General features: G+C 35.8%; 1 protein-coding gene and 1 long non-coding RNA gene across 2 annotated transcripts in view; both read left to right on the top strand.

Annotated features, from left to right (window-relative positions):
• LOC137630093 (uncharacterized) overlaps positions 1 to 16,238 on the top strand; it is a 571,093-nt gene that overhangs the window by 321,200 nt on the left and 233,655 nt on the right. The window lies entirely within an intron of this gene.
• On the top strand, positions 245 to 13,298 carry LOC137630423 (probable ATP-dependent RNA helicase DDX43). The gene is made up of 9 exons (XM_068361883.1): positions 245 to 459; positions 3,500 to 3,665; positions 4,933 to 5,042; positions 10,127 to 10,259; positions 10,565 to 10,712; positions 10,832 to 10,942; positions 11,411 to 11,541; positions 11,717 to 11,879; positions 12,572 to 13,298. Exons 1-9 carry the CDS (start codon positions 261 to 263, stop codon positions 12,704 to 12,706), a joined length of 1,296 nt encoding a protein of 431 aa, XP_068217984.1. The 5' UTR covers positions 245 to 260; the 3' UTR covers positions 12,707 to 13,298.

The following is a 16,238-nucleotide window of genomic DNA, read 5'->3' as shown; positions in this document are numbered from 1 at the left end:
CTTGTAAAATATTTTGTTAAAGAATGAAAAGGAAAGGATCTACCTTTTGGTATTGCAAGGTTTTGTATATCACATGAACTATGTAGAGTGAGATTCCCTTCATTGTGATACTATAATGTTATTTTTGCTCTTCAATATTGGTTTCCCTGTTACTTTTATCAGCTTTTCTAAGTTCAAAGTTTGGATTCTTTGTTTTGAGAAATTATTTTGTCTTGAATACTAATTATTGTAATTTTCTTTTCAGGAAGAGTAATTTTGATATGGAAGTTAAATGTATCAACAAGGAATTCCAAATTCCTAACCCAGTCAAGCTCTTTGAACAGGCATTTTCATCATATCCCTTGATTCTAAAGGAAATAAGCAAGCAAGGGTTTGAAAATCCTTCAGCTATACAGTGTCAATCATGGCCAATATTGATGAAGGGATATGATATGATTGGAACATCTCACACAGGGTCTGGTAAGTTTGAATTAGTTTAAGGTAAAATATAGCAGTTTCAGGAAATTGCCCTTCCAATTAGCTTCCTTTCTTCAAATTGTAATCGTGTAAATCATTTCAAATTACCACTTTAAAAAGTACTTTATACAAGGTACTAAATTTAACTATCAAGTCATGTCAAAATTTTGTTTTAATCATAAAAACTAGAAACTAATTTTCATAGATTCTCATTTCTAAAAGAAACTTGAAATGGACAATGTGGTTATAGGGCGGGGTTATATTTCTAACAGTATGTTTTTGTATAAGTTTCAATTTGAATATTACAACTCTCATTTCTTTACAATTTAGTACTAAATAATTAGCAGGTATTTCCATTTGTCAGTAGATTAACTCATTGCTATAACAACAGGCCTTAAATCCTATTTGAAGAAAAGAAAAGGGAAGGGTTTTGTTGGTAAATGTCAATACTAACCCAGCTTCAAGAGAGAAACGATATGAACAAATTTCATCGAAATCCCATTTTTCATCTCCACCCGCATCATAAATGAAATTATTTGCCTCAGCTTGCTGATTGCTATTCAAATTGTAGCTGGACTCATTTCAGCCCCCCTCCCCAAATTTTATTCTATATTTTTTTCACATTAAATGGTTATTTGTATGTATTAAATAAAAGATATACAACTACAGTGAACCCTCGTTTATCGCGGTAGATAGGTTCCAGACGCGGCCGCGATAGGTGAAAATCCGCGAAGTAGTGACACCATATTTACCTATTTATTCAACATGTATATTCAGACTTTTAAAACCTTCCCTTGTACGTAGTACTGTTAACAAACTACCCTTTAATGTACAGAACACTTAATGCATGTACTACAGTACCCTAAACTAAAACAGGCACAAATATTAAAGGCAATTTTATATCATGCGTTTCCTAAACACGCTAAAAAGCACGTTAAAAATGGCAACCAATGTTTTGTTTACATTTATCTCTGATCATAATGAAGAAACAAACTGGAGGTAGAGCTTTGCTTATTACCCAGACATATTTCCCATACTATTCCCTTAGAACTACATCACATCTTCCTACTTTAGATATATATATATATATATATATATATGTATATATGTATATATATATATATATGTATATATATATATATATATATATTTATATGTATACACATATACATACCTACATATATACATATATACATACATACATACTGTATATACATAAATACATGCATACATATATATATATATATATATATGTTACTGTATATATATGGGTTATGGAAAAAATCCGCGATGGTCGAACCGCGAAGTAGCGAGGGTTCACTGTATATTAAAGAAATAAGCTGCTTAGTGTAAGTCAACTTAAGTCATACTACCTCATCACAGAATTTTGTTCTAAGGAAATAAGATTTTTTACATTGTCCTATTTACCATGCTTAACAAACATAGCACAAAATCTCCCAAAAGGAAAAACAACATCTGAAATTGAGCAGTCTCACATTCTTTAATCCATGAGTCAAATAAAATATAGTTAAACTATAAATATACTTAAATATTTTTTCTTGGTGCGAACTTGAACGTTTGCTTTGTATGTGATTGTCATTTTTTAAAAAGTACCCATATTTATAGACCTACATCCTACAAGATGAAAATCAAATATGGAAAGCTGAGCAAATTTAATACAATTTCTCAAATTTTGGAGTACCTTTCATAAAAATCAGAATCATTAGGATTTCCTATGGAAAATTAAAAAGGTTTACCTTTCAATCTAAACAAATTGATTCAACATCAGCAATTGAGGGTGTCCTTGTCCACACTATTCTGTCTTATTTCTATCTTTTTTTTTTTTTTTAAGGTTTTATAATTTATGTAGGAAAGTTTTTTTAATGTTCTTATTGTTCTTAATATATTCTTTAGGTTATTTATTTCCTTATTTCCTTTCCTCATTGAGCTATTTTTTCATTGGAACCCTTTGAACTTCTAGTATCCTGTTTTTTCAACTAGTAATGAAAATATAAAAAAGCTAATAAAAGATGTTTATCAATGACTAGTGGTATTGATATAAAATATTGATAGAGAGGGTGAGGGGAACTGGCTGGAAAGTAGAGCAATAAAGTACTTAATTGGAGATTTAGTTAGTTATCTTCAGCTGCTGAAATGTTGCGGGTACGGTGACTTTATGCTTAAGAACATCGCAGAAGGGTTGCGGAATAGATGAAGGTGGCACGAGGACTTCGGCCTTGAAGACGTCGCAAAAGGGGGGTATCTTCAAGATGGTACAGCAAATGCCTTCCCCCAAAATTTGGAGATTGTGCAAATGGGAGGGTAGGTAATGTTGACTACTTTTTGTCACAAGCGGGAAAGGATGGATGCTGCTTTTCGCCACCGGCAGGAAATCTCTTCGTCTGACATGAGAAGATTTTGGAGGTGGGTGTTTGTCGTGGGAAGGGGACACCACCGTTCGAACTTGGCTCGGGCCAACCAATGGTTATCTTATGTCATCTGAACAGTCTTCTTGAAGCTTATGTACTATTGTATGGGCAATCGATATTTCCATACGAAGAAGTTTTTTTTTTATTTTCTAGAACAAAATTTAATGATGCATTCTGGAGCCAATATTGCACCATGGAACAAAGTCATGACATGGGGCCCATGTGGTGATGTAGAAAAAAAAAAAGTGTGATTTTCATTGTAGCTTGATTAGCCCCCAAAGTGTTGCCGACAGTTATAATGGTGATGAAATCTTTGACCAAATATCTGCTGGATTTTTTTTCTCACTGGAGCAGTCGTTGAAAAACAGCTAAGATGTTTCTCAGAACATATTCCTTGAACTTTACATCATCTTCTAAAGGAAAGCATTTACTTATACATTGAAGTTATCAATAGCCATTATTTACTCTATCCCAGTCAGTTTTTAGAAATTTGAATTGTAATGCAAGAATTAACTTTTTTGTATATTTTATTGTATTCTAGTCTTATTCAGTTTGGGCCGATGTTTTATAAAGAATTTTGTAAACTTAAAATTAACGGTTTCCTTATTTTCTAGGCAAAACACTGGCTTTCCTTCTACCCGCCCTGTTACACATTTGTGCTCAGCCAACTCCAAGATGGGAACGTCCAGGTCCGACTTGTTTAGTTTTGGCTCCAACACGAGAGCTGGCTCAGCAAATTGAGCGTGAAGTGATCAAATTTCAATATGAGAATATCAGAGTGTAAGTATTCCTCTCAATCTGTATTTATCATCCTACATAATACTTTTTTGTTTTGCAAAGGTCTTCATTTTAAAAAAGGCAAAGATGCATGTATTAAACTAAAATCAGAAATTATGGTGGTTGTCTTGTACATTCAGTTGTAACAATAAGTCAAGTGGTATCCACTGAGATATGACTGCTTAGGTTACAATTTCAGAGTTTATCAGTTTATGAATTTCAAGATATAGTATGAATTGCAAATGATAAAAGTATGATATGGATGGAACATGTTTCACATCTTTTTAAATAGCACTTGGTTTAAGCTGTCCAATTTGTGGCTAGCTCAACTTTTATACAGCACTACTGTTAACCGAGTGCTATTTTAGTGTGTTTAACTTTTAGCATTACATTTCATGTACTTAGTTGATGATCATGAGCATTTATAGTAATTCTAAGTTTTCATTGTTCAGACTCATCACTAGAATCCATCATAAGTGGTCCACTTTTAAGCTGCGACTTTGGAGCACCTGCATTTTTCCCTGTACCTTAGGTATTGCTTGACAGTGGTGTTTACAGCTTTACACCCCCCTTGCTGTCTTTGTAATTCATTACCTCATCCCTTCCTTGTGGGGGCACTGTTGATAGCACCCTTTTATTCTCATTCCTTTCTGTCTTTTACATTTCATCTTCTTCAATAATTTTACCCTGCTCCAATTTCAGGGCTTATTAATTAAAAATATTTTGTGGAACCACTACAAGATCAATGTGGAACCCCTACAAGACCAAAGGTGTGATCGTCATTTCATTGAATAAGTTGATATACATATTGAGTTTTCATGGACTTATTTGTATTTTAATGTTTATTTTCTCCCTGCATCATTTAATTTTGCATATTTTTGTTTATCCCATCATTTTACTAATATAAATTTTATCATGCTCAGGATTTTTTAACACTACTTACATTACTTATGGTTTGGAAATGCTGTTTTTAGTTTTGAATGGTTATACTATCAGTTGAACACCGTCACATTCTTGGTATTCTGAGAATGTGAAGTGCAATCCTTTGGTTTCTTATATATATATCGAGAAATGTGGTTTTTGTTGTGCACATACTATACTTTACTGATGGATGTAGAAACATTCATTCCATTTACTAGGTACAGTACAAATATGGAAGCCACCAAATACTCTGATTATGGAAAAAAAAGACTGCAGTAGCACAAATAAGCATCAATTCAGTTCTCTCTTATCCAAGCAAGTGTCACAGGTTTTTTCGTTGTTTTTTCAGTGTGTGCTGTTATGGACAAGGTGATAAGAGACACCAGATTCAAAAACTCAATGCCATGTCAGAGATTGTCATTGCTACCCCTGGTAGACTGAATGATTTTGTCAGCCAAGGTAAGACATTTAACAATTACTTGTTTCAACCCTTTAAGTGCCAGTGGTTATGGTAATGAGTTTTTTTTTTTTTTTTTTTTTTTCATGCCTGTGATTTGGTTGATATTTTTAAAAGGATCATTCTTTAAAACTCAACTCAATAATATTTTAAGCTTTTGATATTTTGTATAATTTCATCTTCATACAATATTTGACAATGTTTATTGAATGACAAGCTTTAGTTTAGAAGTGGTTAGAACCACTGTAGAAAATAGTGAAGAAGATGAAAAAAGTTAAATGCAGGTGAAGCTCTAATGAAATCTAGTAAAATAGAAAGGTGGATCGAGAAATAAATGTAGAGGATAATAGGGAGGCATATATAATTGCTGTTCCAGGTGTTTAGGTGCCAGTGGTGGGAGATGAGAATAAGAGAGAGATTACAAGAGAAGTGAAGAGAACACTAGATGAAGCAGGAGCAAGAAAACACCTGGTATGGATAGTGTTAGAGCTGATATGTTGAAGGAAAGAGGTATGAGTGTACTTGAATGGTTGCTGAGATTGTGTTTTAGGTTGTCAGTGGTACGTGGACTTGGTGTGTGTATTGTTCTGAAATTCAGAGGTAAGGGAGATGTGCATAAGTATTAGTTTGTTGATTGTGATTGGAAAATTGTAAAGTGCTAATTAATAGGATTAAAGATAAAGCAAGAGGATGCAATCTTAAGAAGTGCCAGGTGATTTTAGAAGAGGTAAGGGATGTGTGGCTCAGATTTTTACCGTTAGATATTCGGGAAATATTTAGTAAAAGGTAAGGAAGTGTACTGTATGTTGCATTTATAGATCTGGAGAAAGCTTATGATAAGGGAAGCGATGTGGAATGTGATAAGATTATATGGAATTGTTGTAAGCAGTGAAGGGTTTATACATGGGTAGTAAAGTGTGTGTTATGATAGGAAATGAAGTGCAAGTGGGTTCCAGTGAGATGGGGCTGAAACAGTGATGTGTGATGTCACCATGGTTGTTCAATTTGATCGTTGATAGAGTTGTGAGAGAGGTGAATGCTTAAAAATGCTTGGTCGAGGATTGAAACATATATGAGAGTGATCATGAGTGAGAGGTGTCAGTTGTTTCCGGATACATTCAAGCCTCCTTTTTCGTGAGGGTTAGGTTACAGACACAGGTGCAATAAGTCAGTTTTCGCGAATATGGGTTATTCTAGATTGGGCTAACTCCTAACCTAAAAAGTCACTGCCCCTTGCCAGGAGTGAGTGCCCTTGCTGATGTTTAACACAGTAAATACTGCCTAATATTGTTTGTGTTTGGTTTCTACCGCAGTTTATAATCATATGTACAATGTCCAATACATGTATAGTGAGCCCTCGTTTATCGCGGTAGATAGGTTCCAGACCCGACCGCGATAGGTGAAAATCCGCGAAGTAGTGACACCATATTTACGTATTTATTTAACATGTATATTCAGACTTTTAAAACCTTCCCTTGTACGTAGTACTGTTAACAAACTACCCTTTAATGTACAGAACACTTAATGCATGTACTACAGTACCCTAAACTAAAACAGGCACAAATATTAAAGGCAATTTTATATCATGGGTTTCCTAAACACGCCAAAAAGCACGATAAAAAATGGCAACAAATATTTTGTTTACGTTTATCTCTGATCATAATGAAGAAAAAAACGCATTTAGTGTACACATCTGTGTATAGGTTAGTTTTTTGCATCGATTATATTGATTATACAGTATGTTCATTTTGTTATCACCAATGTTTTACTTAATTTTTCTTAGGACTTCCAAATGAAATGTTTTTCTTTATGGGCGGCGTCATAAAGTACGCTCCATCTTCGATCGTAATAAACAAACGAAGGCATTTAACGCGCATGATGAAAGTGATAAATAATGATATTACAGTAAAAGCTTTTAGAAAATGTTATTACAAATATTATTTACCGTATCTATATAAAATCATACATACGTTGCAAAGCAGGAAAACAATTTACGAGAGAGAGAGAGAGAGAGAGAGAGAGAGAGAGAGAGAGAGAGAGGTTGTTTTACGTACGTAAATGTAAATTTTAAACAAAAAAAATAGCCCCATTTCATATAAAATAGGTTATTAAAAATATTTTACTTTATCATATTACAGTAGTCTGTATAATACTGTAAAGTTCAGTACAGTATGTTGTTGTTAGTCGTGGTGATGAAATTCTCACGAAACAAAAACACGGCATTCGATTACAACAGCTGATTCATTCTCTCTCTCTCTCTCTCTCTCTCTCTCTCTCTCTCTCGTTATACAATACTTACATATAGATGAAGAAACTAAAATTAGTTTTCTTAGTGTCAATTAAATACGAATCGAAAAAATTATGCCGAGTCTACATCCATTTCAATTGTAGCTAAAAATACGGCATCCGATTTCATCAGCAAACCACTATTTTTTGGGAAACATCATTTTATTCTATTTTTTGGGAAACATCATTTTATTCTAGAAAATTGCTACTCTTTAAATCAGTGGTTCTCAAACTATGGGTCGCGACCCAAAGTTGGGTCGCGAGATCAATTTTGATGGGTCGCAGGGACACAGGAACATTATCATGCTTTCAGTGTTTCAGTGTATTTCAGTTGCTTAATTGAATTATTCTTCTTTAACCACAAATTACTTTTGTTATGTATGTTCATCTTCCCCCCACCTCCTGGGCCCCATGTAATGGTGCCATAGATTCTATTAATTTAGTTTTGTGAATTAAAAGCAGTGCCATAGATTCTATTAATTTAGTTTTGTGAATTAAAAGCAGTGCCATAGATTCTATTAATTTAGTTTTGTGAATTAAAAGCAGTGCCATGGATTCTATTAATATAGTTTTGGGAACGAAAAGCAGTGCCATGAATCCTGTTCGTTTAGTTTTGTGAAAAGGAAAAGCAGTGCCATAAATCCCACTAGTTTAGTTTTGTGAATGAAAAGCTGTACACATTATTTTTTTTCCAAAATAAAGTGTATATATCATTGCATGTTTTCTTTCTCTTCACTTTACTCTGGGTCGCGAAGGAATGAAATGTTTCAAATAGGGTCGCTCATGAAAAAGTTTGAGAACCACTGCTTTAAATAGTTAATTGCACATTAAGAAAGCGTGTACTTTTGTTTTTAAGTTTCGGGTGTGTTTTAAAAATCGAGTATTGTTGACTTCTTTTTGTTTTACTTTTGGCTGTGATCAGATCAGCTGACGTCTAGCTGCCGCTCTTGAGAGTGTACGAATACACTAACAAAGTATCGTTTATACCATTTCTTAACTTATTCAAACCGTCTATACAGTTGATATTACATAAGCACCAATGTGTTATAACCTATCAAATTTTTTTGTTTATTACATTTAAAACAACACACACACACACACACACACACTCTCTCTCTCTCTCTCTCTCTCTCTCTCTCTCTCTCTCTCTCTCTCTCTCTCTCTCTCTCTCTCTCTAAAACTGCGGAAAGTGACAATATAAATTTGATAACGATAGCATTGCTTGCATGACATTGCAAGCCTACTAGAGCATCTCTCTCTCTCTCTCTCTCTCTCTCTCTCTCTAACAAATATCTTTGTTGCTCCTCAGTTTCATTTATATTGAAAATCAATCATGATTCAATTTTCCTTACTTTCTCCAATCTCGCACCATCGGTCACATCGCGGTATTTTCGAAATTTCCGGGAAATCCGCGATATATGTATATACATGTGTTATGAAAAAAATCCGCGAAGTGGTGAATCCGCGATGGTCGAACAGCGAAGTAGCGAGGGATCACTGTATACTATGTACTGGACACAGTAAGGCTACAGTACAATATTTTGCGTAAGTAAATCTTTACAGAGCTGTCATCATCCCCTTACTGTTCTGTATAATAAAACAATTGTACCTATCTAGTAATACTTTAATCTAAAACTTGCTGATACTGTAGTATGTTACTGTAATATATGTACAGTAATATTACTACAGTACAGCTTAACTGTATTGTAAGTGTTCGATATTTTCGTCAGATGACTCTATGTAGCCTAAGCGTTTTCTTGAAGCACGACGCAACTACTTAGGTGTCATCTGTTGCGCAGTATGTTATATCTACTGTACAGTAACCTGATAATTATATTTATTCCATCTACTTGAAACTTGCTGATACTGTAGTGTATATTACTATAATTTATGTACAATAATATCAATACAGTACAGCTTAACTGTACTGTAAGTGTTCGGTGATTTCGTTCAGACGGTAGCCTACGCATTTTCTGGAAGCACGACACAACTCGTGCGTCATTTCTTGCGCAGTATGCTATATCTACCATAGAATAACCGGATAATTATATTTATTCCATCTACTTCAATTGGCTAGAAAAATAAAAGATAATGATAAAAGTATCGTCAGTAACATTACAGTATAATCATTGCATAAATGCTCACGTCAGTAACATTACAGTATAATCATTGCATAGAAACAAAGTATTAAGGTTGAGAATGGGTGTAAATATGTATGAACGGCTAGAGTGGATATGAAGTTGTTAATGTAGTGTGGCCATGTAGTGAGAATGGAAAATGGCCATCTGCTGAAGGTGATGAATGCAAAAGGTGATGGGAGAAGTGCAAGGAAAAGGCCGAGTTTTGGGTGGATGGATGGGATGAAGAAAGCTCTAGGTGATAGGAGAATAGATGTGAGAGAGGGAAAAGAGGGAGCTAGAAATAGGAATAAATGGTGAGCAATTGTGACACAGTTCCAATAGGTATTACTGCTTCTTCCGGTCACCTTGATTACATGCCAAGGTAGAAGCAGTAGGGGATTCAGAAAATGAGGCTTCATGTGTGGTGGATGCCCCAAAAATTGGGAAAGTCCCTTGATATTATCAGAAATATATGGTATATTCAATCTTTTTACTTGAGAAAGGGGAAATGGTCATCTTATGACAAAGAATTTTTTTTTTAAATGGCTAAGTAAGTGACAACAGTTTCGACTAAAGGTGCTTGTTTAATTTTTACGTGCCATAACAAAAAATTGGTATTAATCTTGTACACACAACAGCGCATATGTTCTGTAATGGCATTCGTTTAACAATTGTTACAGATTTGGTGAATTTGAGTGGTGTATCATACCTTGTATTGGATGAAGCAGATCGGATGTTGGATATGGGCTTTGAACCTCAAGTCAGAAAGATTGTGATGAATATACGACCAGACCGTCAGACTATTCTAACAAGGTTTGTAATATCCTTACTCTTATTATTTGGTATTTGGTTTTCTATATACTTCAGACTATTGACCTATGTCTTTTTCTATTATTTTCCCTATATTTTTATATTACATTTTTTCTTGCATTTTATTGCTAGTTCATTTTTCAAAATGTGTTAATTTATGTAAAGCAAGCTTTAAATGACTGTAATGCAAATAGATTTATATTGCTGGGAAGTTAATTAAAGAAATGAAGCAGTTTTGTTGGTTGCATTTCAGTCTTTGGAATTTTTCTATGACTGCTGTAAATGACATCCCTTTTCAATCCTTTCAGTGCTACCTGGCCCGACGAAGTTCAGTTACTGGCTAATAAGTTATTAACTAATCCTATTCATGTGATAGTAGGATCACTTGATCTCCAAGCTGTAGATACCATCACACAACGAGTAGTTGTGTGTTCCATCATGGAAAAAGAAGAAAGGGTAAGGATTTCCCCTCATGGAATATGAAATTCCTAAATGAATGATTATAATTATAGAAGTTGAATTAAAATTTTGATTAGCACATTTGTGTTAAATTAGTCTTCACATTTTCATTTCAGTTGCTGCAATTTATGAAAAACTTGAAGCCAGAAGACAAAGCAATTATTTTTGTTGCACAAAAAATTACTGTTGATGATCTCTCTGTGAAGCTCCTAGAAGCAGGGTATGCGGTAAGTGTCATTCTTAACCTAAGTCATGTGGTTTCTTATTTTGTTGTTCAATAGGTAGTTCTGTTTTACATTTTGATTGGTTTTAAATAAGCTCCAGATATCGATAGTGTCTTGTTGAAAAGATTCCTTCAAAGGTAACTCTCCATGTTTCATATATGTAATTAACTAAACAAAAGCTTGACACACACTCTTAAGAAAGGAAAAGTGAAGCAGGCCAGGGAAGAAAATGTTTCCACTTCCTAAGAAATTAAGGCAATATTAGACTGCATAGTTGATGGGTTTGCAAAGTCTTCTAATTTTTCCACTATAAATGCCAAAGCAAGCTGTCTTAATTATAATCCGTTTAGAACCAGCCCAAGAGCTATTGACTTTCTAGTAACAAAAATCCTAACACATTTTTTTTTATTCTTCTCTATACATGTTTTTACTGTTTCTAAAATGTTTGCTGTAACAATATTTTTTCCTCAGGTGGAAAGCATGCATGGTGGCCGAAATCAGCGTGATCGTGAATATTCATTGCGTCAGCTGAAATCGGGAAGGAGTAAAGTTTTGATTGCTACTGATGTCGCAGCCAGAGGGATTGACATTAATGATATAACGTGAGGGTTTATAAAGTTTTGCAATATATTTCACTAGTAATGATTTATATTTTGTACTTGCCATCTTAGTTCTTATTGAATTTACATGAAACTGAATTGAAGTTGCTTATATAATAGAATGATTTTTATTTAAGATTCCTCTTATAATATATGGTTTTCTGTTTTGTTTTCTCAGACATGTTGTTAATTACGATTGTCCAAGGGACATGGAAGAATATGTACATAGAGTAGGGAGAACTGGGCGAGCTGGGCGATCTGGAGAATCTCTAACCCTTGTATGCCGTGATGATTGGAAGGTTTCTGGGAAATTAATAGAAATACTTGAGAAGTCTGATCAGGTAAGAAAGTGCCATTTACATAACCCACATTCTATTTTCTAGATGTAGCATTATTGGTTATTTGCTAACTAGAGCTTCAGATATACTTTTTTGAGATTGATAGTTCTCTGCTTTTTTATGGTTTGATGGTTAGGGTTATTCAATTGCTTTTTACTCCTTGAAGGAAAATTTTAATTAGGTAGCAGGTAACTGTTGCATCAGGAAATCTATTTGTTTATTTTGTTAGTTTGGTTTTCAAGACCATCTGAAAAATCTACAAACACCCCAACTGATGATTATTTAAATTTAATTTAATTTTCATTTTTGTCTGTGTGGTGTACTTCTCTAAACACCACCTGCCCCCTTTAGCCACTGCCTTAATTCAGAAATGCCCCTTGAGCATTCAAGAATAAAATAATGAAATATAATTGTTAGCCATGAGTAATCTGTAATTTACTCTTGTAGATGTTTTCCTAGCCAAAAATAAAAAAATCTTCATTCTGATCAAAGGTTGTTAGTTGCACCAATAAAGTTAGTAGGGTTTAATTAATTGAAATTTAAGTGATTATAATGGTCATGAATCTGACAAATTGAATTTTGAGCTGAAACCTTGATTCTATAGTTTTTGCCTCTCATATTTAGATGCATTTTGTAATTTTCATGTATTATACCAGAGTACAGTACAGTACATTACATTTTCTTTTCTTTTCCAGGAGGTACCCAATGATTTGTTGAGAATGAAAGAAAGATACGAAAGAGTGAGAGAAGAAGGCCGTGATCGATTTAATCGTAATGGCAAAATTATGGGCTATGGATCAAACATAAGAAATGGTTGGTCTGTAGCATAATTTATTTTCTTTTTCTACACGGTACCAATCATATTTGCATTGCAAAGACACCAATAGGGAATTTTGTTAAGTTTATCAAAATTTAAGATACTGCACAAGCATGACATCAATAGATAAACTATTGTATCAAAGAATACGACTTGTATTTAATGAGAAATATTCATATCTGCAGTTAGCTCCTTAGTCCCAGAATTTTAAGCAATGTTCCCTCTTTCCTCTCATTACCTGATTATTAAGTGTAATTATTTAGAAATGTACCTATATGTACTTTTGAGGATAGCAGTTAACAATGACAATATCCAATAGGGCTAAGTCTGGCAATGAGATGATTTCCAGCCATTTAGTGTTACCGTTTCATCATTAAAACTGCAGTATTTTCTCATTTGGAAATTATGTACCGGAACTTTTGTTACCAGTGTTGTTGTGTATTTAGTTCGTGCTTTAGTTTAAGGTATCTGATATAATTTATATAGATATCTATTTTCTTATGCACCAAAAAGTATAATCTTTAGTTGAATTTTTTAGGAAATCTGTTTAAGGCTTTAAGTTATATTCCATGTAATAGAGTACATAAAATAAATTATAAAAATTATGCAGGTCTAGTTATTCTTTTATTTCACATACCAAATTTATGGGAAGAAAAGGTTGAACCTATCCTTTGAGTATTAATAGATGAAGTCTCCAGTAATAAGGGAAAATTCAAAATTAACTCTGGAAGAAATGACTAACACCGTAACTAGTTAACTGGCGTAATGCAGAGCATGGCAATCAATAATCTGTAAATATAACAAGTTTTATCTGCTGGAGTATGTGAAGTTTCTTGAGAAGTGTTAACCTTATTCTTTAATTAATATAAAAGCTACATTATACACATTTGTTCTTACACTAATACAAGCAATTTCCCTTTATCAGGGGTATGATTTCAATGATGCTGGAAAACTTTCGTTAAAACTTTTAATGAGGTGCTGGGAGGTGGTGCATTAACTTCACCTGACTAGCCACTCGGTTGTAAAGCTCCCTTTTATTTTGGCCACAGAGCAGTACAGACTTATTTCTTTGATAACTCAAACTGACTGGTGTACTTTTCAGTTTTTTCTTATAGAATTGTTTGATAAGATGGAGAGACTCGTTTGCAGACATTCTGGTTTGCCCTGGTAAACCTGGGTAGATTTAGCTAAGGAATTGGCAATTCCCAAGCTGTTGCCGTTGTCAGGATTTTTGCCTTTCTTGTCTGTTCATCTACCTGCAAGAGGCGGCAGTAGACATGAGGACCATTGACAAGTCCTCCCCTGCTGTTGGGTAAAGTTGTTTGATCCGTAACTCGAATACAAACCACGCTATTTATTAGGGGTTATACTTTTGGGGCAGGTGAAATGACGAGCCAATAAATTTTAGCGAGGGTTAACTACCCACACCGCTAGTTAGTGGGGTTGGTAGCTTGCTACCACTCCTGTGATTTAGTCCCTTTACTTTTGGCTCGGATAGAGAGTGGTTGTTTCCTCTCTCCCTCCTCGCCTATTCTGGCCTGCCATTAATTTTTGTCTTTTAACTTACTTTTTCATTATGTATATATATGTGTATAGAAATGTGATAAGTTTCCTTTTCAGTGTTTGTGCTGTGTGTGTGATACATATACGACAACGACACTTGCGTAGATTAGCAAGGCCAGAACAGTTCCACTTCGTGGGGTACGACCTCTCCCTCTCTGGTCCATCGATCTTTCCGTCGGCATATAACCGTTAACCTGGGTCGCCGCAGGGGAATCGTCATCGCCTGAACCCTCTTCATTCAGCTTTTGTCTTCGCCTTTTCCATTTTCCTACGGGAAACATGGATTTCTGAGCGAAGGGAATGTGGCCTCTAAAAGATTGACTACGGTCGTTCACCTTTACAACAACAGTGTACTATTTGGGAAGCTCCTTTCCCGTGCGCGGGTTAGGTTGCTCTTCCGATTGTTTGTCAATTATTTTTAGTGAAATTATAATTGTTTTAACTTTTCAGCTTTTCTCTGTGGGGAACACTTCCCTTCGGAGGATCAGTGGTTCTCACTATTAGTGAATATTCTTAGCTGATTTAAATAATTGTAATTGTTTCTATTACAGTTACTCCGCTCCCCCCCCCCCTTCTCCCGTGGATGTCCACTGGGGAAGGAAGGGCGCAATACTTATTTTTATGTTGTTCCCTCGGGGTTCTTCTAAGGAGTTCCTCCCTAGGGAATTTGTTAAATAATTAATTTTATTTTAGGCGCAATACTTAGTTGTTCCTCTTTGGAGTTCCTCCCTAGGGAATTTTTGTTAAATAATTTTAATTTTTTCCCAGTTAACTATGCAGTTTTTCTTTGTTTGACTAAGAGTGCCAACGAAGCAGAGCTGTTCTGTTCATGCCTGGGGAATCTGCTGTCACTGCCGTCCCTCAGAGGACATCGTCATGGACGTCATCCCTTCTCTTAGAAGTACTCCCGTGACATGACCAGCACTTCAGATCACCATAGAATGCTAAAGGAGGTTTGCCTCCAGGGGTTGGACTACTTCCCTTCCGAGGAAAAGTTTCCTCCCCAGGTGTGAGGTTGTTTCTCCCTTCAGAGGGAGAACTTCCCACATCTTAATAAATTCGTTGTCTCAGATTGCTGTTGCAGCCTTCGCCCAGACTTCTCTCCCCCCTTGCTGAGTTTCTCTTCCTTCAGGGCCGGAGCACGGTCTTGGCAAGTCTCTTCTACGAAGTGCCTACCTCTCTCGTTCACGAGAGAGGCCACTCATAGAGACTCCTCTTCGGAGGATTGCTACTGTTAAAGGTCAGCTTACAGATCCACTGGCCCTCAATTGGCGTCATCGTGGGCGTCTTCTAGTCTCTTGTACAAAGTTTTCACCTCTCTCATTCGTGAGAGAGGCCACTCATAGAGACTCCTCTTCGGAGGATCGCTACTGTTAAATTTCAGCTTGCTGATCCACTGGCCCCTCATGGGCGTCATCACGGTCGTCTTCAAGTCTCTTCTACAAAGTGTTCACCTCTCTCGTTTGTGAGGGAGGCCACTCATAGAGACACCTCTTCGGAGGATCACGCTGCTCATCAGTTCCGGATCATCCTACCAGCAGACCTACCAGCGCAACCTTGCGCTGCAACTTAGTTCGTGGACTTAGGTCCTGGACTCTTCTGTGGATCTTTCACAGTTGCCATCAGTGGATGTTCGCCCTTCCAATGGGCACATCCCAGTTCCTGATCGTCCTACCAGCTGACCTGTCGATCTACCAACACATCCTTACGCCGCTGGTAGTCCTTTAGACTTCAGTCCTGGACTCTTTAACGCGGACCTTTTTGCGGTCCCCATCGGTGGATGCTCGCCCTTCCAAGGGGCACATCCCAGTTCCTGATCGTCCTGCCAGCTGACCTACCGATCTACCAACGCAACCTTACACCGCTGTTAGTCCTTGGACTTTGGTCCTGGACTCTTCCGTGGACCTTTACAGTCTCCATCATGGATGTTTGCTCTTCCAAAGGGCTCATCCCAGTTTCTGGTTGTCCTGCCAGCTGATTTG

The sequence above is a fragment of the Palaemon carinicauda genome, chromosome 38 (genome assembly GCF_036898095.1).
Source record: "Palaemon carinicauda isolate YSFRI2023 chromosome 38, ASM3689809v2, whole genome shotgun sequence".
Taxonomy (NCBI): domain Eukaryota; kingdom Metazoa; phylum Arthropoda; class Malacostraca; order Decapoda; family Palaemonidae; genus Palaemon; species Palaemon carinicauda.
This window is presented reverse-complemented; position numbering and strand designations above follow the sequence as displayed.